The 24,162-nt window shown below is 46.6% G+C and overlaps 1 protein-coding gene across 5 annotated transcripts in view; it reads left to right on the forward strand.

The window, feature by feature from the left end:
• LOC140411199 (WD repeat-containing protein 26) overlaps window positions 1–24,162 on the forward strand; it is a 365,602-nt gene that overhangs the window by 245,240 nt on the left and 96,200 nt on the right. For all 5 annotated transcript variants that reach the window (XM_072500288.1, XM_072500289.1, XM_072500290.1 and 2 more), the window contains exons 6-8: window positions 10,413–10,569; window positions 16,777–16,915; window positions 19,496–19,636. In XM_072500288.1, the coding sequence (XP_072356389.1) occupies window positions 10,413–10,569; window positions 16,777–16,915; window positions 19,496–19,636 (437 nt within the window). The remainder of the gene's footprint in view (window positions 1–10,412; window positions 10,570–16,776; window positions 16,916–19,495; window positions 19,637–24,162) is intronic.

A 24,162-nucleotide genomic window follows, 5' to 3' on the forward strand; every position in this document is an offset into this window, starting at 1 on the left:
TATTATGTATTTTCTTTTCTTCCCATGTACTTAATGATCTGTTGAGCTGCTCGCAGAAAAATACTGTTCACTGTACCTCGGTACACGTATCAATAAACGAATCCAATCCGGACTTCCGGTTGCGGCAGGGATGAGCTAGCCGCACGTTTCGGCGGCTCCAGCTCCGACGGAACTTCGGGCTCTTTTAAGAGCCCCAACGGGGACTTGGACGGCCGTAAAACCCGGTGCGAGGCGTGAGGGAAGGGAGTCCCCCCTGAAAGACGGAGGGAAAAACCGCGCCGGCGGCTGCAGCCCGAAGAATCTGCAGCCAGAAGATCAGAGAGAGAGAGAGAGAGGGAGTGAAACAAAATGGCGGCGGAGAAACCACAGGTGACATGGGGACCTGAGCAGGACGAGGTGGTGAGACGGTGCGTGGACCTGCTGAAGAAGGAGGTAATGACTCCGTTGTTACAGGCAATTGAGGGGCTTAAGGAGACTTTAAAGACCCAGGAGACGGAACTTCGCGTGGTGGAGCAGAAGGTGTCAGGTATTGAGGACGAGGTCCTGGGCCTGGCGGTCAAGACTCAGACGCACGAGGCACTTCATAAAAAGTGTGCTGTCAGGATTGAGGCCCTTGAAAATGGAGCGCGAAGGAAGAACCTTAGGGTACTAGGTCTCCCGGAGGGTGTGGAAGGAGTGGACTGTGGAGCGTACGCAAGTAAGATGCTGAGCTCACTGATGGGTGCTGAGGCCCCTGCGGGCCCCATGGAGGTGGAGTGGGCAAATCGGATCCCGGCGAGAAGACCAAAAGCGGGAGAACCACCGAGGGCGATAATCGTGCGATTCTACCGCCTTAAGGACAGAGAAGAGGTCCTGAGATGGGCCAAAAAGATGCGGGGTAGCAGCTGGGAGAATGCGGTGGTAAGGATCTACCAGGATTGGAGTGCGGAGGTGGCGAGAAGGAGGGCGAGCTTCAACCGAGCCAAAGAGGTTTTGCACAAAAGGAAGGTGAAGTTTGGGATGCTGCAGCCGGCAAGCCTATGGGTCACGCATCAGGAGAGACACTATTATTTCGAGACGGCGGAGGAAGCATGGTCCTTCATCAATGAAGAGAAACTGGACCGGAACTGAGGGACTGATGCTGCAGGGAACTGTTATTGTTGTTATTATTGTTTTTGTTAATGGGATGGTGAAAGTTAAGCGAGAAGTAAACAGGGAAGGGGGGGGACACTGGGGGAATGTGGGCGCCGGTGAGGGGGGAGAGGCGGGACATAGTCAGAGAATGGGGAAGGAGAGGGGGAGGGGAAAGGGAGCTGCGCCATAAGAGGCGGGACAGGTAAAGGGATGTTCCCGCGCCAGAAAGAATAAGGCGGGAAAACAGGCGCAAGGCTGTTCCCTCACACCGGGTGGGCCGAGGAGCGAGCAGGAGTAGCCGGGGTCAGTTGAAGTCAGCTGACTTACGGAAGTGATATGGGGGGAGCAATCAAGCTAGATAGGGATCTAGCGGGGGGGGGGGGGGGGGGGCGGGTTTGACAACTGGGTTGCTGCTGCAGAAATCCAAAAGGAAATGGCTAAAGAGAAGGTGGTCGGGGGCAGAATGCGACGCTGGGGGAGCGAGCGGGAGCGCGGAGGCGGGATATGGGACTGGCCTAGAGAAGGTAATGGCTAGTCGACACGGGAGGGGGGCAGGTAGCCCCCCAGTGAGGCTGATCACGTGGAACGTGAGAGGCCTGAATGGGCCGATAAAAAGGCCCCAAGCGCTCGCGCATTTGAAAGGACTAGGGCAGACGTGGTTATGCTCCAAGAGACGCACCTAAAGGTGGCGGACCAAGTTAGGCTAAGGAAAGGATGGGTGGGACAGGTGTTCCACTCAGGACTGGACGCAAAGAACAGAGGGGTGGCCATTTTGGTGGGGAAACGGGTAGCATTTGAAGCAAAGAACATCGTAGCAGATAGTGGAGGTAGATATGTAATGGTGAGTGGTAGGCTGGAGGGAATGGAGGTCGTGTTGGTTAATGTGTATGCCCCAAATTGGGACGATGCGGGGTTCATGAGACGGATGCTGGGGCGTATTCCGGACCTGGAGGCAGGAAATTTGATTTTAGGAGGGGACTTCAATACGGTGCTGGACCCGGGGCTAGATAGATCCAGCTCAAGGACTGGAAGAAGGCCGGCAGCGGTCAAGGTACTTAAGGGGTTTATGAACCAAATGGGGGGAGTGGATCCATGGCGATTTCTTAGACCCAGGGCTAGGGAGTATTCCTTCTCCCACGTCCATAAAGTGTACTCCCGGATAGATTTTTTTGTTCTAGGAAGGTCGTTGATCTCTAGGGTGGAAGAAGCTGAATACTCAGCCATAGCGGTTTCGGATCATGCCCCACATTGGGTGGACCTGGAAGTAGGAGAGGACAGGGAGCAGAGAACACTCTGGCGATTAGATGTGGGACTGATGGCGGATGAGGGAGTGTGTGCAAGAGTGAGGGGGTGTATCAAGAGATACCTAGAGGTCAATGACGACGGCGAGGTCCCTGTGGGAGTGGTCTGGGAAGCACTAAAAGCGGTGGTCAGAGGAGAGCTGATTTCTATTGGGGCCCACAAAAGGAAAACAGAGGCCAAGGAAAGGGATAGATTACTGGGGGAGATTTTAAGGGTGGACAGGGAATTTGCAGAGACCCCTGAGGAGGAGCTGTACAGGGAGAGGAGACGACTCCAGACCGAGTTTGACCTTCTGACCACCAGAAAGGCGGAGGTTCTGTGGAGGAAGGCACAGGGGAGGAGGTATGAATATGGGGAAAAGGCTAGTCGCCTGTTGGCGCACCAACTGCGAAAGAGGGCAGCAGCGAGGGAGATAGGAGGAATTAGGGATGAAAGGGGAGACACCGTGCGAAGGGCAGGAAAGATAAATGAGATGTTTAAGACCTTTTATGAAGAACTGTATAGGTCTCAGCCCCCAGAGGGAGAGGAGGGGATGCGGCAGTTCCTGGACCAGTTGAGGTTCCCGAAAGTGGAGGAGCAGGCGGGTGCAGGCCTGGGGGCGCCGATTGAGGTGGACGAGGTTATTAAGGGACTGGGAAGCATGCAAGCAGGGAAGGCCCCGGGGCCAGACGGGTTCCCGGTGGAATTCTACAGAAAATATGTGGACTTGTTGGCCCCGTTGTTGGCGAGGACGTTCAATGAGGCCAGGGAAGGGGGGACACTACCCCCGACAATGTCGGAGGCGACGATATCGCTAATCTTGAAGAGGGACAAAGATACGATGCAGTGTGGGTCCTATAGACCTATTTCACGATTGAATGTGGACGCCAAACTGCTAGCAAAGGTGCTGGCATCGAGGATAGAGGACTGTGTCCCAGGGGTGGTGCACGAAGACCAGACAGGGTTCGTAAAAGGGAGACAATTGAATGTTAACGTGCGACGGCTATTAGGGGTGATAATGATGCCCTCAGTGGAGGGGGACGCAGAGATAGTGGCGGCAATGGACGCAGAGAAGGCATTTGATAGGGTGGAGTGGGAGTATTTATGGGAAGTGTTAAGGAGGTTTGGGTTTGGGAACGGATTTATTCGCTGGGTTAGACTACTTTATGGGGCACCAACGGCAAGCGTAGTTACAGGTCGACATAGATCGGAGTATTTCCGATTATATAGGGGAACAAGACCGGGATGCCCGCTGTCTCCATTGTTGTTTGCGCTGGCAATTGAACCTCGGGCCATGGCGTTGAGAGACTCCAGGAAATGGAGAGGGGTGACTAGAGGGGGAGAAGAACATCGAGTTTCGTTATACGCGGATGACCTATTGCTATACATGTCAGACCCAGCGGGGGGGGGGATGATAGAGGTTATGCGAATCTTGAGGAGGTTCGGGGAATTTTCGGGGTATAGGTTAAACATGGGGAAGAGTGAATTATATGTGATACATCCAGGGGACCAGAGTAGAGAGATAGAAGGCTTACCGCTAAGGAAAGTGGAAAGAAACTTCCGATACTTGGGGATTCAGATCGCTAGGAGCTGGGGAACCTTGCACAGACTTAATCTGACACGGCTGGTAGAACAAATGGAGGAGGACTTTAAGAGGTGGGACATGCAGCCTTTATCGCTGGCGGGCAGGGTGCGGGCAATTAAGATGATGGTCCTCCCGAGGTTCTTATTTGTATTTCAATGTCTCCCTATTTTAATCACCAGGACCTTTTTTAATAAAATAGATAGGAGCATTACGAGCTTTGTGTGGGCAGGGAAAGTTCCAAGAGTAAGGCGGGGGTTCCTGCAGCGCAGTAGGGACAGAGGAGGACTGGCACTACCGAACTTGGGAGATTATTATTGGGCCGCCAATGTGGCAATGATACGTTGATGGATGATGGAGGGTGAGGGAGCGGCGTGGAAAAGGCTGGAATAGAAGGTCCTGTAAAGGGACGAGTCTAGAGGCGCTGGTGACGGCGCCGCTACCGTTCTCACCGAAAAAGTACACCACGAACCCGGTGGTGGCGGCAACACTGAACATATGGGGACAGTGGAGGCGACAGAGAGGGGTGCGGGGAGCCCTGGTGGGGTCCCCTATCAGGAACAACCATAGGTTCGCCCCAGGAAGAATGGATGGAGGATTTCAGAGCTGGTACCAGTTGGGAATTAGGAAGGTGGGAGATTTATTCATAGATGGGACTTTTGCGAGCTTGGGAGCACTGGAGGAAAAGTATAAGTTACCCCGGGGAAATTTCTTGCGATATATGCAGGTTGAGGGCGTTTACTAGACAACACGTGAGGGAATTTCCGCGGCTCCCGACACACGGGATACAGGACAGGGTGCTTTCAGGGGTGTGGGTCGGAGAGGGTAAGGTGTCAGAGATTTATAGTGAGATGAGGGAAGAGGGGGAGGAGTCGGTGGGCGAACTAAAAAGAAAGTGGGAAGAAGAATTAGGGGAGGAGATAGAGGAGGGTATGTGGGCTGATGCCCTAAGCAGGGTAAATTCCTCTTCCTCATGCGCCAGGCTTAGCCTGATTCAATTTAAGGTGCTACATAGAGCACACATAACGGGGGCAAGATTGAGCAGGTTCTTTGGAGTGGAGGACAAATGTGGGAGGTGTGGCGGGAGCCCGGCAAACCATGCACATATGTTTTGGGCGTGCCCGGCACTGGAAGGGTATTGGAAGGGAGTGACGGAAGTGATTTCGCAGGTGGTGAAGGCCCGGGTCAAACCAGGCTGGGGGTTAGCTCTATTTGAAGTTGCGGAAGAGCCGGGAGTGCAGGAGGCGAAAGAGGCCGATGTCGTGGCCTTTGCGTCCCTCGTAGCCCGGCGCAGGATCCTACTCATGTGGAAGGAGGCGAAACCCCCCGGACTGGAGGCCTGGGTAAACGATATGGCGGGGTTAATTAAACTGGAGCAGATAAAGTTTGCCCTGAGAGGATCGGCTCAAGGGTTCACCAGGCGGTGGCAGCCATTTCTCGACTACCTAGGGGAACGTTAGAGGGAAGACGGATGACCAGCAGCAGCAACCCAGGGGGGAGGGGGGGGGCGGGGAGGCAGTTGAGTATAGGGCAATAGAGTACGAGGTTTTGTTACTTGTATATTATTACTACTATTATTATTATTAAAAAGTTTAAAAATTTCTGTTTTGTTACTGTTATCGTTTCGCTTGTTTTGTAAGCGGGAAAAATGTTGCTCAGGGAAAAAAATTTCAATAAAATATATTTAAAATAAACAAATCCAATCCAAGACCTTCCTCCGGAAGCTGGATACGATTATTTCAGAGTTTGTGTGGGCGGGAAAGGTGCCATGGGTAGAGAGCACCCTGTTAGAGGCAGATGGGGGGGGGGGGGGGGGGGGTTGGCGTTGCCAAACTTGCATTATTATTGTAAGAAGTCTTACAACACTAGGTTATAGTCCAACAGGTTTATTTGGAATCACTAGCTTTCAGAGTGTAGCTCCTTCATCGGGTGAGTGAAGCGGTGGCCAGACCATATGGTGGCGATATTTGGGATCTCTGCTCAAACATAGTGGTTTGAAGTGTATTTGTTTCAATGCCAGAAGTTTAGCGGGTAAGGCAGATGAACTTAGAGCACTTATTAGTACTTGGAATTACGATATTGTGGCTCTCATAGAAACATGGTTAAAGAAAGAGCAGCATTGGAGGGTATAGATGCTTCAGGAGAGATATAGGGCGATGTAAAAGGGGTGGGGGAGTAGCATTACTGGTTAAGGAGAATATTATAGCCGTACTCCGGGAGGACATCTTGGAGGGCTCATACAATGAGGCAATCTGGGTAGAGCTTAGAAAGAGGAAGGGGGCAATCGCAATGTTGGGTGTTTATTACAGACCCCCTAACTGCCAGCAAGAGACAGAGGAACAGATAGGTAGAGAGATTTTGGAAAGGTGCAAAAGTAACAGGGTTGTGATAATTTCCCCTATATTGACTGATACTTACTTAGTGCTAGGGGTTTGGATGGGGCAGAGTTTGTAAGGTGTGTCCAGGAAGCCGCCTTGATGCAATATGTAGATAGTCCAACCAAGGATGGGGCAGTATTGGATCTGGTATTGGGGAATGAGACTGGACAGGTGGTTGAGGTTTCAGATGGGGAACATTTTGGGGGTAGTGATCACAATTCCGTAAGTTTTAGGGTATTTTTGGACAGGGATGAGGGTAACCCTCGTGTTAAGGTGCTAAACTGGGGAACGGCAAATTACGATAACATTAGACAGGAATTGAAGAATTTAGATTGGGTGCGGTGGTTGGATAATAAATCAACATTGGACATGTGGGAGTCTTTGAAGCAACAGTTGATTAGGATTCAGGAAAGTCACGTTCCTGAGCGAATGAAGGATAGATATGGGAGGTTTAGGGAGCCTTGGATGACGATGAATATTGTGAACCTCGTCAAAAAGGAAAAAAAGAGTCTTTTGTACGGTCTAGAAGGGTGGGAACAGTCAAAAACCCTTGAGTATAAAGAAAGTAGGAAGGTACTGAAGCAGGAAATTAGGAGGGGGTCATGAAAAGTCCTTGGCAAGTAGGATTAATGTGAATCCCAAAGCTTTTTATTCATTTGTAAAAAGCAAGAGAGTGGCCAGGGAAAAGATTGGACCACTTAAGGACAGTGCAGGGAATGGGGGGAATCTGTGTTGAGCCAGAGGAAATGGGTGAGGTACTAAATGAGTACTTTGCATCAGTGTTCACTAAAGAAAGGGACTTTGTGGAAGTTGATTCTTGGGGAGGGTGTGTGGACAGTCTGGATCATGTTAACATCAAAAAGGAGGTGGTATTGGGTCGTTTAAAAGATATTAAGGTAGATGAGTCTCCTGGGCCAAATGGGATTTATCCCAGAATACTGAGGGAGCAAAGGATTAAATTGCTGGGGCTTTGACTGACATCTTTGTATCCTGATTGGCTAAAGGTGAGATCCCAGAGGACTGGAGAATCGCTAATGTGGTACCGCTGTTTAATAAAGGTAGCAGGGATAATCCTGGAAACTATAGGCCTCACATCGGGAAGATTTATACCCATTTGGAAACAAATGGACTCATAAGCGATAGACAGCATGGTTTTGTGAAGGGGAGGTCGTGCCGTACTAATTTAATCACGTTTTTTGAGCTGTATACATGGCCTTTGACAAGGTGCCTCATGGCAGACTGGTACAAAAGGTGAAGTCACATGGGATCAGAGGTGAGGTGGTATGATGGATACAGAACTGGCTAGGTTGCAGAAGGCAAAGGGTAGCAGTAGAAGGGCGTTTTTCTAAATAGAAGATTGTGACTGGTGATGTGCCACAGGGATCAGTGCCTGGGCCTCTGTTGTTTGTAGTGTACATAAATGATTTGGAGGAAAATGTAGCCAGTCTGATTAAGTTCGAGGATGACACCAAGGTTGGTGAATTGTCAGAAGATACAGCAGGACATGGATAGGTTGGAGCCTTGGGCAGAGGAATGGCAAATGGAGTTTAGTCCAGACAAATGTTAGGTAATGTATTTTGGTAGGTCTAACATAGAGGGGTAATATACCGTAAATGCAATTAAGATTATAGAAAGTCAGAGAGATCTGGGAATACACAGATCTTTGAAGGTGGCAACACAAGTGGACAATGTAGTCAAGAAACCATACAGAATGCTTGCCTTCATTGGACGGGGCATTGAGTATAAAAATTGGCAAGGCATGCTACAGTTGTATTGATCCTTGGTACGGCCGCACTTAGAATATTGCTCACAATTCTGGTCTCCACACTACCAGAAGGATGTGGAGGCTTTGGAGAGGGTGCAGAGGAGGTTTACCAGGATGTTGCCTGCACTGGAGGGTGCTAGTTTTGTGGAGAGGCTGAATAGACTCTTGACTGTTTTCATTAGAAAGTCGGAGGTTGAGGGGTGACCTGATAGAGGTCTACAAGATTGAGGGGCATGGATGGAGTGGATGGGCAGGCATTCTTTCCCAGGCTTGAGGGGTCAGTCACCAGGGGGCATAGGTTTAAGGTCCGTGGGGCAAAGTTTAGAGGAGATGTGTAAGGCATATTTTGTACGCAGAGTGTGGTGAGTGCCTGGAACGTGTTGCCTGGGGAGGGTGTGGAAGCAGATACAATAACGGCATTCAAAGGCATCTTGACATGGATAGGATGGGTATAGAGGGATACGTCACAAGGAAGTGCTGAGGGTTTTGGCCACGGTTGGTATCATGACCGGTACCGGCTTGGAGGGTCGAAGGGCCTGTTCCTGTCCTGCATTGTTCTTTGTTCAAAAGCAAATTACTGTGGATGCTGAAATCTGAAACCAAAGAGAAAATGCTGGAAAATCTCAGCAAGTCTGGCAGCATCTGCAGGGAGAGAAACGAGCTAACGTTTCGAGTCCGATGACTCTTTGTCAAAGCTAACAGACAGAGAAAGTGGGAAATATTTATACTGTGGAGTGAGAATGAAAGATGAGTCATAGCCACAGAAACTCAGGGAAACCGGGTGCTAATGGCCACAGAAACCATGGGGAAAGAGTGCTAATGGCAGTCCCCAGAGAGGACAAAAGATGTGAAAGGTCAAACAGCAGGGAAACTAACATCAGAGGATGAACTGTAGATGTGGGGGAGGGGAAGGGGAGCAAAGAGGAGAAAGGTGAAGGAAAGATGGATAAGATTGGGGGAGGGGGAATTTAAATGTATATTAAGAAAGAAAGAAATGGTAAAAGACAATTGAAATAAAATGAAAGCAAATGGGTCAGTGTGGGGTAGAGCTGATCATCTGAAGTTGTTGAATTCGATGTTCAGGCCGGAAGGCTGTAGTGTGCCTAACCGGAAGATGAGATGTTGTTCCTCCAGTTTGCTTTGCGCTTCACTGGAACATTTCAGCAGGCCAAAAACAGACATGTGGGCATGGGAGCAAGGTCTTTTGTTAAAATGGCAAGCAACAGGGAGGTCAGGGTCCTGAATGCGCACAGACCGAAGGTGCTCAGCAAAGCGATCACCCAGTCTGGGTTTGGTCTCTCCGATATAGAGGAGACCACATTGGGAGCAGCGAATGCAGTAGACCAAATTGGAAGAGATGCAAGTGAAACGCTGCTTAACCTGGAATGAGTGTTTTGGGCCTGGGATGTTCAGCATGGAAGAGGTAAAGGGGCAGGTGTTACACCTTCTGCGATTGCATGGGAAGGTGCCATGGGCGATGGAGGAGTGGACTAGATTGTCTCGGAGGGAACGGTCTCTGCGGAATGCTGACAGAGGGAGTGAAGGAAAGATGTGTTTGGTGGTGGCATGACGCTGGAGTTGGCGAAAATGGCGGAGGATTATGCTTTGCATACAGAGACTGGTGGGATGAAATGTGAGAACGAGGGGGACTCTATCCTTGTTCTGGGATGGAGTGGAGGGGGCGAGGGTAGTGGCGCAGGAGATGGACCGCACACTGTTGAGGGCCCTGTCCACAACTGTAGGTGTTCTTTGTTCTATATCAGAGAAGCCGGAGCTGATGGAGGAGAGGAAGGCTGATGCCGTGGCCTTTGCCCCTCTGGTTGCTCGGCGAAGGATCTTGTTGGAATGGCGGTCGGCATCACCGTCGGGGGTGGTGGCCTGACTCGGAGACTTGTATGACTTTCTCCATCTGGAAATGATTAAATATGAACTGAGGGGTTCAACGGAGGGCTTTGAGGCAAGGTGGGGGATGTTTGCGGCCATGTTTGAGGGGGTGGTAGTGAAAATGGGGGAAAATCTGTGCAAACTAAAATCGTGTGGTGGGGAGTACGTTCCCTGGACTTTTTGTTTTGTAACCATTTGAATAAGTTTAGAATTTTAAAAAAAAATAATAATATTTTTTTCCAGCAATATTCGAGTTGATGTACTACCAAGTGACTATCTTCTGTTTACTTAACCAACGAGCTATAAAATTATTGTACATGTCGACATGTCGAATGGACTTCTTTTTAGAATGGAATTGCTCCAGTCGTTCAAAAAAGTAACAATAATTATTATTATTTTGTTTTACTAGTGTACCTGCCTCCATCAGTGATGCTGCCTCCACGACGCTTACAGACTCTGCTGCGCCAAGCAGTGGAACTGCAGCGAGACCGCTGCCTGTATCACAATACAAAACTAGATGGCACTCTGGACTCGATGTCTCTGCTCATGGACCATGCTTGCAGTAGGTAAGGAATAAATCGTCAAATGCTGACTTTATATAGAACCTTATTGTATCCCTCAAAACACTTCATATGAAGTAAATTGCATTAAAATGCAGTTGATTGTTCATGAGTAAGAAATAATAGCCATTTTGAGTGACGAGCTGTTTTATTTTTTCTTGAAGTACTCGTTGAAGAAATAATGAGCAGGATGTTAGGAAGAATCTCTTGAATAGAAACATGGGTCATTTCTGTCTCCAAAACCAGAACGTGCAGACAAAATTATAGTTAATACCCTCATTTAAAAGTCTGCAGTTCCTTCTTATTGCTATGGTGGCATTCTTGATTGTGACCAAGTCTTCGACTGGAAGTAGAGCTATCAGTCCATCCGACTTGGATGAAACTCCACTGAGCTGAATTAATGGGCCAGGATAGGTTAAGTATTTTTACTACGTCAGTTCTAAAATTTGGCTCTGCAAAAAAAAATGATAAGTTTGTGTCTTGAGAGGACAAGATGAAATAATTGTCCAAATTGCCATCCAGTTCCGTATTGTGATACAGGCAGCGGTCTCACTGCAGTTCCACTGCTTGGTGCAGCAGAGTCTGTAAGTGTCGTGGAGGCAGCATTACTGATGGAGGCAGGTACACTAGCAAAACAAAGTTGAAGCCTGCCATTCATGAGGCCTTCAACTATGGAAGCTAAGAATTATAATCCAGTTGTGATGGAGTGTCTGTTGCAATTTATTGATTAGCTCGAGACTTGTCGACTGGGGATGCAATAATGTAAATGGTGCTCCTTGGTTAATTTGGAATATGTTAATGGTGAGATACATAAGCTCGCAATTGTCCAAGCCTGATCCGAAGTTGGTCTGTTCGAGGCGACCATTTCCTTTCTAGTGTGCAGGGTGACTGATAGCATCTATACTTGGGCGTTTGAAGTGATGCAAGAACAGTTTGCACACTTGAACCTGGTGCAAGAACAATTATGGAATTGGAAAATGCTAATCCACTTCAGTGCGTGTTAATCTGTATCACCCAGTTGCAGGTGAAAGCTCCATTTTCAACATCAGCTGCTATAGCTGCAGCAGATGAGCATTCCTCTGTCACTGGTGAAAAATGTTTTTGAATCCTGAGTTCTGTTTGCAACTAATAAACAATCTGGAAGTCTAACTTAATTTTAAAGTTGGATATTGTAAATGATTTGGAGAAATCTACAAAAATGCATTGGCGTGTTGGGTGTACCGCCTTGTCTGGATTTAGTTGGCTGAGTGTCTTTTGCCTAGAACATAAAAACAGCCATTCATTGATTTTTTTTTACAAAGAGAAATTACATCTCCCATTGAGTCTGCAGTCTTCCGCACTTGATCTCACCAAAATTTGACTTACTAATGATTTCTCAGCTGCAGATTGTCATTCTTTGGGTCCTCTGTTTTCATTTTCAATTTTTATTACTCAGTGTGTTCGCAAAGAGAGATAGGTTTAAGTAAGTTTTTTGTAGCTGTTGTGAATAAGATATGGATTTAATTTTAAACTTATTTCTGCACTGGAGTATTAAGGAAACTGCAGTTTTAATTCCACTTTAAAAGATGCCTGCATTTTAATTAAGTTTTACAACTCTGAAGCAAACAGAGTATAAAAAAAACTGAGCTGTTGCCTAGCAACAGGCCACAGGGGAACGAAAAGCAGTTTGAGGTTCAGTTGGTGATTATGCTCCGAGGTGTAGAGTCTCTCTCCAGCAAGACATGAAAAAGGACTGCAGAGAACAGGCCTCAAACAAAAGAACAGAAAAGTCCCAAAACCGCCGGAGAGAAGAAAGTTTCAAGAATACTTTCTAGTCCAAGGCAAAGAAAAGGAGTCTCCTAAGACAAGGCTGCAAGGTGCAGACCTGGGGTAACATGGGTTTGTGAGATGTCAAACATCAGAGGGTTGTGACTCCTTTCTACAGACCTGTGAAGCAAGGCATGGCTGGGTACCTGAGAGACTGCATGGAAGGCAAAGCTTGAATGCAAACTCCAGGGCAGCGGGAAACCTAATCCATGAAGCCCTGCAATTGGGTTCTTAGTGAGCCACTAGAGGGCAGCAGATCACACGCCCTGCATGTACCCTTGACGTCAGCCGCCCTGTATGTACGTGTTTGTGATGCCGAACCAAGGAGGAGAGCGTCCATTTTCTACCGACTGACAAGCCAGGCAGGAGGACTGTGAATTGTTTTCTTACAAGAAAGAGACAACCAGAGATACAAATAGGCAGTGTACCTACTGGCCAGAATCTAGCAAGTGAATCTGCTGGAGAGAGCTGTCAGGAGAGTCCAGGGCAGGACAGAGCGATTGCTAGCGTTATGTACAGAGCTCCAGGGCTGCTGGTTAACAGCCTACAAAGAAGAAAATTAACTCTGGAACAAAGCAACATAAGATGATTTCTTGAGGTATGATTTTGTCAGTTGAGCTAATGCAAAGAAGGATATAAATCTCATGAGTTTTATATGTAGGGAAGTACTGAAAGGAGAAGTTTCAAATTTTGAAAGAGAAGTGATGGGTGATAAATTCCTTTTGAAGTTGAGACCCCAGAGTCCGTTATTAGCTTACAGCTGACTCCAAATGAATAGACTACGCTGCTGTACCTGACCTGTGATAGCATATTAAAAACAAGGCAAACACCCATGAGGCTGTCCGCATTCTGGAGTAAAATCTCTGTGTGCATGTGCGACGTTGGATTTTCCGTCCTCACAAAGATGAAGACAGCACAAAGGAAGTGGCTGAAGTCTGTACCTGATATGCGCATTACCTTCTCTTCCCGAGAACCCTGATTGGAGTGAGATTGTGAGGACATGGCAGGTTCCCTTTTTTGCATTCAAGATAAGCGAACATGGCGTGTGCCACGAAGGTCGGCAAGTTGGCAAATGTGGGTCCCGGAGAAAAAGTTTGAAAAACACTGCTGTAGGGAAATCTGGCAGCAAGTTAAATCTGTAGTCTCTAAGAATACAGAGTGCAGCGTATTTTAAGCATGTGAAACGAAAGAGAAAATGCTGGAAAATCTCAGCAGGTCTGGCAGCATCTGTAGGGCGAGAAAAGAGCTAATGTTTTGAGTCCAATAACTCTTGTCAAAGCCTTGGCCCCCCCCCCCCCCCCCCCCCCCCCCCCCCGGACGTTATTGCAGACCTTGATCTCCTTAATTTTGAAGAGGAACAAGGATCCGGAGCAGTGTGGGTCCGACTGGCCAATTTTGCAGTTAACTGTGGACTCTTAAGTTGCTGACCAAGATCTTGGCCTCAAATATTGAAGACTGTGTACCCGGGATTAGAGGGGAGGACCAGATGGGGTTTGTTAAGGGGAGGACCAAACTGGGTTAGTTGAGGGATGGCATCTGTCAACCAACATCAGGCGGCTGTTGAATGTTATAATGATGCCCCAGGAGGGACAAAGTGGTCGCCATGGATGCGGAAAAGGCCTTTGACTGAGTGGAGTGGGATCCATCTGTGGGAGGTGCTGGGGCGGTTTGGGCAAGGGTTTGTGGATTGGGTCCGGTTGTTGTACCGGGCAATGGTAGCAAGTGTGTGAACGAACCGGGTGAGCTTGGAGTATTTCAGGCTGAATCGGGGGAAGAGACAGGGATGTCCACTCTCCCTATTGCTCTTTGCCTTGGCTATAGAGCCATTGGCAATGGTGCTGAGAGCATCAAGGGACTGGCAGTGGATAGTTGGGGGGGGGGAGGTGTGGAGCATAGGCTGTCATTGTACGCCGACGACTTGCTGCTTTATATTTTGAACCCGTGGGAAGGTATTGGAGGAATTGAGTATTTTGGAGGAATTTGGCCAGTTCTCGGGGTACAAATTGAATATGGGGAAGAGCGAGGTATTTCCGATTCAAGCGAGGGGGGAGAAGAGGCTGGGGGATTTGGTAGAACAGATGAAAGGGGATTTTTGGAGGTCGGATGTGCTCCCGCTGTCCTTGACGGGACGGGTGCAATCGGTGAAGGAGACCGTTCTCCCGAGGTTCTTTGCGTTTCACAATTTTCCAATCTTCATTCCTGAGGCTTTTTTCAGGAGGTGAATGTGCTGATTTGGGGGTTTGCTTGGGCGGGTAAAGCCCTGCGGGTGAAGAAGGTGCTGCTGGAGCAGGGTCGGGTGGGGGGGTCAGCTCTTCCAAATTTAATGAGCTACGATTGGGCGGTGAATATAGCCATGGTGAGGAAGTCGGTAGTGGGGGAGGGGTCAGTCTGGGAGCTGATGGAGGCAGCCTCTTGTAAAGACAAGAGTTTGGAGGCGGTGTTGATGGCACCTTTGCCGTTCTCGCCGGCCAGGTACTTCACGAGCCCAGTGGTGGTGGCGGCCCTGAGTGTGGGGGGACAGTGGGAGCAGCACCTGAGGCTGGAGGTGGCCTTGGTTTGGGCACCGATTTGCGGGAATCACCAGTTTGTTCCAGGGTGGGGGCTGGATGGAGGGGTTTCGCAGGTGGCAATGTGTGGGGATTGAGCGGTTTGGGGATCTGTTCATTGAGGGCAGCTTTGTGAGCTTGGAGGGGTTGGTGGAGGAGTTTGAGTTGGCCAATGGAAATAGCTTATCTACACCCAAGTCATGTTTACTCATCACTCTTGTGCTTGCTGAATGATATTGCCTCCTGGTTTGACAAACTTGTGATTTAAAAATTTTCGTCCTGGCTTTCCAAATTCTTCGGCATTGTCCCCACCCAATTTCTGTAACCTCCAGCTTCATAACCCTCCATGATCCTTCAATTCTTGACCATGATTTTAAACTCTCACCCATTTCTGGCTGTCTTCATTTCTAAGCTCTGGAATTTCCTCTGTAAACCCCTCTCCCTCTTCCTTTAAGGTGTCTTTAAACCTACCTCTGACCAAGCTTTTGATCACATCCTATCTTTTGACGCAATGTCAGATTTTGCTTGATAAAGTTCTTGAAAAGCACTGTGGGATATTTTACTACACAGGAGATGCTACATGAAGTTGTGGACTTGTAATGGAACATGTAAAATAGATATTGGTATACATATTCGGGGGTGAATTCCACCACACCAGCAAAAAGTTCCATTCACGCTTGTCTGAATGGTTAAATGTCCTGATTCGTGACTTTCTTTATTGGCTGCCGAACCTTCCTGATTGGGAAAAGTCCGTAACAGGCAAGCAAACAGAAAACTGTATTGTTGGTCTGTTTGACTGGATATAGCAATAAAAAGTCACGTTAGCCGTTCATATGGCTGCTATACTGCTATTGTTTCTGAGAAAGCAAAAGCACATGTTGGATCTTTGTGTGTGATAGCATTCCTGTCCCATTTTGCTTACAGTACAGCTACCAAAGAGAATTGTGTTGTTTCCTCTATATACTTAGGCTCATGTACCCAGACAAAGACCAGGGGCAATCCCTGTTCCCCAATGTCTGGAAAAATGTTATTCTGAAGTTAACCTGAATCGCAATTTTTCTGGAACTCGTGTTCTGGAAATGTTTTTTTTCCAGTACTGCACATCCCTTTTGTATTAAAGTCATTTACTTTTAAATCGATCCTAGCATAAAATCAGCCAATCTAGCTTTGTTGGGCATTGTAGCTATCTCAACCTTATAAGCTTGGCATTATGCTTCTGGATAGCTTCAATGTCTATGGGGAACATTTTTCATGATATTTTGTGACCATTAGATGAAGGTTAAGCAAGTGTGAAGCTAAAACTATCTTTAGTATAGTTTTCCCACAACCTTTGTGTAATTTACATAGCTTTCTTCCTGTCCACTGCTTCGTTTTTGTCGATATTTTGGAGAATTTAATTATATTTCTACTTTTGCTTTCCTGCTTCTGATAATCCTGAGAAATGGTTCGAAATTAAGCTGAGTACAGCTAAGAAATATATCCAGCCTAATAAGGAAGTAATCATTTTAAGGGCCTATGACCTAGGTTTTTTTCTCCTTGCAGGTGTGTTATGTTTCTTTGCATGTGGAGGCTAAAGAATCACAAAAGACTATACTAATAATGTTTCTTAAGTATAAGCTGGAAATTTGAAATAAAAACACAAAATGCTGGAATGACTGGTCAGGCAGCATCTGTGGAGAGAAACAATTAAAGTTTCAGGTCAATGACCTTGCATTAGAACCATGTTCTGCTGAGTATGATCAGCATTTCTTTGTTTAAGTCGTGTTGGATATGCCAATGTTATAGTAATGGTAGACTGTATAGCTTTAAAAAAATTAGTCCACAAAAAGGCTAACATTTTAATTTTTGTTCTCTTTTGAAGGAAGCTGTTCCCTTGCTACACACAGCAGATCCTGACAGAGCATTGTAATGAGGTGTGGTTCTGCAAGTTCTCCAATGATGGCACCCAATTAGCAACAGGGTCCAAGGACACCACCGTTATTATATGGCAGGTTGATTCAGTAAGTATCATGTTTTGGGGAAACTTGTTCTTTTCTTAGCCTTTATTTGGATCATCGCGCTCTCACTTTGTGGTAAATTGCTTTCAGAAACTCTGCATACGCTTATTCTTTTGCCAAGGAATTCATTGTTTCAACCACAGTGCTATCATTAATGAACTCAACATGTCTGAAGTGCAGCATTTCCACACATTGTTCTTTCTTTCAACCTTTTCCCTCATTAGTGCTGGTAGCACTACAGTACCTTTCCCAAGCAGCAGCAGTCATTCATTTTGTCTGAGTCTGTGCTTTATCCATGGAGACCAATTGTCTGTTTGTTTGTCTAAAATCCATGGGAAATATCTTGCAGAAGAAATTGAAGCTAAATTTACTTTCCAGGAAAATAGGACAGCTGGAGTAGGAAATTGGGAAAGTAATAGACTAAAGGTCATGGGGGCTTATCTGAGGTTGATTAAGAGGCCCATTTTGGGGAAAATGCAACGGATGACCTTTACTCAGCATTGTGTTTTCCCACGTCAGTTTATATGCAAAAGCTGGGTGCTCAAAAGAGTATTCCATTTTCTCAGCATTAACCTCATCAGGATACCGCAAAAATTAAAAATGCAATTGGATTAGAACATAGGACTGGGGCGGCATGGTGGTGCAGTGGTTAGCACTACTGCCTCACGGCACTGAGGACCCGGGTTCAATCCCGGCCTGTGTAGAATTTGCACATTCTCCCCATGTCTGCGTGGGTCTCACAACCACAGCCCAAAGATGTGCAGGGTAGCTGGATTGGCCATGCTAAATTGCCCCTTAATTGGGGAAAAAAGAATCGGCATTTTAAATTTTTTTTTTTTTTAAAGAACATAGGACTGGACTTCCAGTAGCGCCACGCAGGTGGAGGTTGCACGTTTGGTGGCTCTTGCTTGAGGCTCTGGTTTTTGGATTGTAATGCCCGATTTCAGTTCATTAAACAAACTGGTGCAGGAAGGCATAAGGAAGGTGAGGCATGTCGAAGACCCAGAAGAAGGCCACTGGAAAGAAGAGGGCGAGCGAAAGTTCGCCGTCGAGTGAACAGGTGAACCCGGCAGCAGGAAAGATGGTGGAGGCTGGATCGTTGGGCCGCTCCCCTCACAGTCGAAACTGACCGAGAGGTGATGGCCGGAGAATTCGAGAGGTACCTCACTGAGTACATGGACGTGCTGCGAAAGGAGATGATGGCTGCGATGAAGGAGTGGGTGGAGGAGGCGATTGCCCCAGTGAATGCGGCAGTGTCGAAGACATTGGCCGAGGTACAGGAGCAAGGAGAGAAGTTGAAGGGGGTGGAGGAAGCTCTGTCGCAGCGCAGATTGATGGGTGAGGATCTACGGAGGGTGGCGGAGGCTAACAAAGGGCTCAGAGCCAAGGTAGAGGACCTGGAAAACAGGTCGAGGCGTCCGAATTGTGGGCCTGCCTGCGGGGGTGGAGGACCCGAGCCCGACTGTGTACTTTGCGAAGGTGTTGGGGGAGGTGCAATAACCCTCCCGATATGAGCTGGACAGGGCTCATTGGTCGCTCAGACACAAGCTGAAAGCAAACGAGCCATCAAGGGCAGCTATAATTTGCTTCCGTAAGTTTCATGTGAAGGAGAAGGTCCTGAGTTGGGCGAAGCTAAGGCGTAATGTGAAGTGGGAAGGAGTTGCTATTTGGATATACCAAGACTTGATGGTGGAACTGGGGAGAAGGTGGGCAGCCTTTGGACGGGTGAAGGCGGCATTCTACCGTAATGGTGTGAGGTTTGGCGTGGTTTGAAGCTGAGGGTGATCTACAATTCGAGGGACTTCTACTTCTAGACAGTGGAGGCATTCATGAAGGCCGAAGGGCTGGGTTTGAAATGAGAGATGGGATTTGGACTGAGGGGATGGGTACTGTGCTTAGCTTTTATCTCTCTTTTTGGGTTGATTCTTCTGTATTTGTAGGGGAACAGCTGGGTTTTTGGGTTGGTTGAACAGGGGAGGATACATTACCTTTGTTACAGTCTACAGTTGGTTACAATTATATTGGGCTTTGGGGTTATGGCAGTTTTCCACAGTAACTGCCTCAACTATTAATGTAGTGCCTCCTCTCTTCTAGCCCAGGCCAGATGGTGGGAGGTGAATATAATGAGACATGATGACCTGGGCTTACGAAACTGTCCTGGCTTGAGACAATTCACACCTCTTTACCTGTGATTATCCCTTTCTCATATGTCTCTGTGATAGCTATTGTATCATAAGTACACGTGTCAATCATCGCCCCTTAACTCTCCGTTTTACCTTCAATATCAAAGTAGAGGCCATCCAGCCTTGTCTTACTCCCTTGAAACTTACTACCGCTGTATTCTGTCTGACCTGATTGCTTTTCTGGAGAGAATGCTGTCGACTGAGCCATATCTTTACACTGAGGCTGGGCAATGGGACGGTTTTATGGGGGAGAGAACAAAGTTGAATCAAAGGGTTGAAACAAAGAGGGTCCAAAGTCCACGATTGTCTGTTGTGCTGCAGTATCTTAATTGCCCAAGTGTACTAATAATATTGCGCTTTACTAATGGGGCATTAATTTCCTGTTTTTGTTTTCCATTAGGACACTCACCAACTGAGGTTGCTTAAAACTTTAGAGGGTCATGCTTATGGAGTTTCATACCTAGCATGGAGTCCAGATGATAATTATCTTCTCGCCTGTGGTCCTGATGATTGCTCTGAATTATGGCTTTGGAATGTGCAGGTGAGCAACACTAATGAGATTGTAGTTGACATTAATTTTATTGTCGCAGATAGTGCTCCTAAGTGACTGCATGGGTTCAGCCTTTTTAAAATAGGAACATAGGACGGAAAATAGGAACAGGAGTAGGCTATTTGGCTCCTCGAGTCTGCTCCGCCATTCAATTACATCATGGCTGATCATCTACCTCGATGCCATCTCCCTGCACTATCCCCATATTCCTTGATGTCATTGGTGTCTAGAAATCGATCCTCAGTAGCCCTCTGGGGGTAGAGAATTCCAAAGATTCACCACCGTGTGAAGAAATCTCTCCTTACCTTGGTCCTAAATGGTCTATCTCTTATTCTGAAACTGTCACCTAGTTCTAGAACCCCCAACTATGTGAAACATAATTCCTCCATCTCCATGTTGAGCTCTGTAAGAATTTTGTACACTTTAATTAGGTCATCTCATGTTCTTCTAAACTTTAGAGGATACAGACCCAACCTCCTCAATCTCTCTTCATAGGATGATCTTGCCATCCCAGTGATTGATGTGGTGAACCTTTGTTACACTCAAGTATATTCTTCTGCACTGTAAATTCTATGATTCTATATTCTTAAGTAAGGAAATCAAGACTACGTAGTGCTCCAGGTGAAGTCTCACCAAGGCTCTAGACAACTGTAGCAAGTTTTCCTTACTCCTGTGCTGAAATCCCCTTGCAATAAAGGCCACCATACCATTTGCCTTCCTTGTTGCACCAGCATGTTCACTTTCAGTGACTTCTGAACAAGAACACCCTGATCCCTTTGGGCATCAACACTTTCAAATATCTCCCGATTTAAGAAATACTCTGCATTTCTGCTTTCCGGTTACCCCACTAGTCACAGCCTGCCAACCTGAGAATGATCTGTTTATCCCTTCTGTTTTCTGTCCTACTCCGTTTTCTGTCTGTAAACCAAATCTCAATTCATGCCAGTATACTACCCCAATCCCATGTGATCTCAATATTGCTTGTTGTGGGACCTTATCAAAAGCCTTTCGAAAATTCAAATACACCACATCCACTGGTTCTCCCTTATCTATCTTACAAATAACATTCTCAAAAAACAGGTTTGTCAAATATGATTTCCCTTTCAAAAATCCATGTTGACTCTGCCCAATCTCTCCCATTATTTTCTACATGCTCAGTTATCACATCCTTTATAATAGATTCTGGCAGTTTCCTGGAGACTGATGTCAGGCTAACAGGTCTGAAAAAGCTACAAAACATATGATCAGGAATCTGAAGCACTAATAAGTCTGCTAAATCTCCAAGTTTTCATTCTTTATTTAGTGCACTGCTACTGGATCATATCTATACCAAGTATATCATCTCTACTTTGTGTGGACTGTTGTGCTCAAAATGGCCGATGTCCAGAAAACTTTACAAGTCTAAGACAAAAGTGACTGCTGGTTCTTGATGTCATCTGTTAACCTGAGAGATGGAATTTGTGCTGGTAGCTTCAGCTGCATGCACCAAACGGAAGTTGCATGGTATTATATCTGAAGCTAACACTACTGCCCTGAAACTCTGTTAAATTTGAATGCAAGTATGGAGCACTTGACTTACAATGGTGGTACTCAGACAACAGATGATCTAACCAGTTTAAATTTTCTTCTAACATTTGTTCAAAAATTATTTATGTTGATGACCTCCTTATAAGGACCAGTAAGTGTTAAGTATATGGTTTAATTCACTGTTGTTGAATAGTGACCATCACTAAGGAGAAGGTTCTGGGGAAACTGAAAGGTCTGAAGGTGGATAAATCACCTGAACTGGATGGACTATTCCCCAGGGTTCTAAAAAAGATAGCTGAGGAGATTGTGGAGACATTGGTGGTGATCTTTCAGGAATTACTGGGGCAGGGAGGGTCCTAGAGGACTGGAAAGTGGCTAAAATAACATCACTGTTTAAGAAGGGAGGGAGGCAGAAGACAGGATATTATAGGCCGGTTAGCCTGACTTCGGTCATTGGTAAGATTTTAGAGTCCATTATTAAAGATGAGATTGCGGAGTACTTGGAAGTGCATGGTAAAATAGGACTGAGTCAGCACGGCTTCAGTCAAGGGCAGGCCATGTCTGACAAATCTGTTAGAGTCCTTTAAGGAAGTAACAAGGAAGTTAGACAAAGAAGAACCAGTGTCCGTGATTTATTTAGATTTCCAGAAGGCGTTTGGCAATGTGCCGCATAAGAGACTGTTAAATAAGTTAAGCGCCCATGGTGTTAAGGCCACCACCACCCTCTGTGTAATAAAACTTCCCCCGCACATTTCCACTGAACCTATCCCCATCACCTTGAACTTGTGCCCCCTTGTAATTGTCATTTCCGCCCTGGGAAAAAGCCTCCAAGTGTTCACTCTATACCTCTCATAATTTTAGAAACTTCTATCCGCCTCCGTCTCTCTAGGGAGAACAATCCCAGTTTATTCAATCTCTCCTCATAGCTAATACCCTCCATACCAGGCAACATCCTGGTAAACCTTTTCTGTATTCTCTCCAAAGCCTCCACATCCTTCTGGTAGTGCGGAGGCTTTGGTGTCCCAGTTTAGAGTATAAATATTAACCAGAACCACCAAGATGCCCATCAAAGACCCACAAACAATATCATGTCTAATGGCCAGCCCAGGCCTTTGTGGCAGAAAACCCTTTTATTGATTAACATTGCTGCATCCCCGGCCCTACCATCAAACCCTGAATGAAAACCGTGTCCCACCCACCCCTTCCACAAACTTGTCCGGTCTCTGACCCGCAGGTGAATCTGTCAGAAACACAACATCGATGAGTCAGGTGACCTCAGACTGACTAGAGAGCAGGGAAGAGAGAGGTTGCTTGTGCTTATCCACCTTCAGACCTTTCAGTTTCCCCAGAACTTTCTCCTTAGTGATGGTCACTATTCAACAACAGTGAATTAAACCATATACTTAACACTTACTGGTACTGCTATTCATTTGTTGTTTTGTATATAGTTGACCCGCAGTTAATGTGAATGAATTGTTTATAGCTTTAGCTACAAGTGTTCTTGTAATATAAATCAGGCCACCCGACAAGAACATTACAGTGACCAAACAAATTGACCCACCCCCCCCCCCCCAATCCGGAGTCAGCCATTTCCACCTAGAGGGATTATCCAACAGATTATAGAAGGTACAGATGGCTGCCAAACCCACTCACCAGACTAAATAAAGAAAAATCTGCAGTCCTTGTCAGCAAACTGCCCCCACCCCCTTGTCCTTGCCCTAAGACACCAAATATGGATGCAGATAACAGCAAGGTGAACATAAGCAACTAAAATCTACTTTTTAACAAATAAGTATTCATTGAGGTTTTATGTATTAACACTAACAATATCACAAAAATCAACCAACAAAGATATAAAAGTACAATGTTAAAAAGCTACAAACAAACCTTCCATCAAAATCACAAATTAAAACTTAAAACATTCTAACTAAACCCCCAACAGCTGACGGTAACGACCTTTTTTTAAAAAAAAAAAGTAGATAAATGGCTGCCACTAAAATAGAACCTCCCCACTGACCCCCTGGTGGTATATTTAATTTTTTCTAAGTGTAGAAATTACATCAAGTCGCCCAACCAAGCAGAGACCTCCCAGCCAAGCAATATTTGCCTCCTGGCCACCAATGAGGCAAAGGCGACAACATCTGCCCCTACCCCAGAGTGAAATACGGGTGAGTCTGAGACCCCAAATATGGCTACTAATGGACATGATTCAAGAACCACTCGAAGAATCTCCAATATAGTATTGAAACAGGAAATCCAGAAGCTGGCAAGTTTGGGACAAAACCAAAGCATTTATGGTTAGCTGGCATAAGCGAACATCATTCACACTTGCCCTCTGCGTCTGGGGAAAACCCACTCCTTGTCCTGGTCAAGTACATCCTGCCTGTGCAATACTTAAATTGGATTAAATTCAGCCAGGCACAAAGGGATCTGGAGTTCACCGTGCAGAGGGCTTTTCTCCAAACCTCATCCGTAAGCAGAGGACCCAGCTCCCTCTCCCATCTTGCCCTCACCCCATCCAAAGAGACAGGATCTGACTAGAGAATATGGCCAAACAGATCCGAAATACCCTCTTCAGCAAAGAGGAGGCGGGACTAAAGGAAAGAAAGGAAAAACTTTACTGGAAAAATCACAAATCTGAAAATAATGCAAGAGGCTAGAGTTGGGCAACTGAAGTTTGTCAGCCAGCTTTTTAAAACTGGCAAATCTCCCCGGTCCCAGAAATACACAGGTCTCTTTGCCCTCCAAGATTTAAATGGGCAGTCCAAACCAGAAGGCAAAAAGAAGTGATTATTACAAATAGGCACCAAAGAAGACTGGGAGGAAAGCTTAAATTGCTGCCGAAACTCTTTCCAAATCCTGAGGGAGGCGATCATCACAAAGTTTAAGGGAGATTTAGTAGGAGAGGGCAGTGGTGCGGTGATTATGACATGAAGGTGGTGCATGAGTGAGCCTTCATTTTGCCCCAAACCGAGTCTGGGTCACTAAGC

This window comes from Scyliorhinus torazame, chromosome 4, assembly GCF_047496885.1.
Source record: "Scyliorhinus torazame isolate Kashiwa2021f chromosome 4, sScyTor2.1, whole genome shotgun sequence".
In the NCBI taxonomy this organism is placed as follows: Eukaryota; Metazoa; Chordata; class Chondrichthyes; order Carcharhiniformes; family Scyliorhinidae; genus Scyliorhinus; species Scyliorhinus torazame.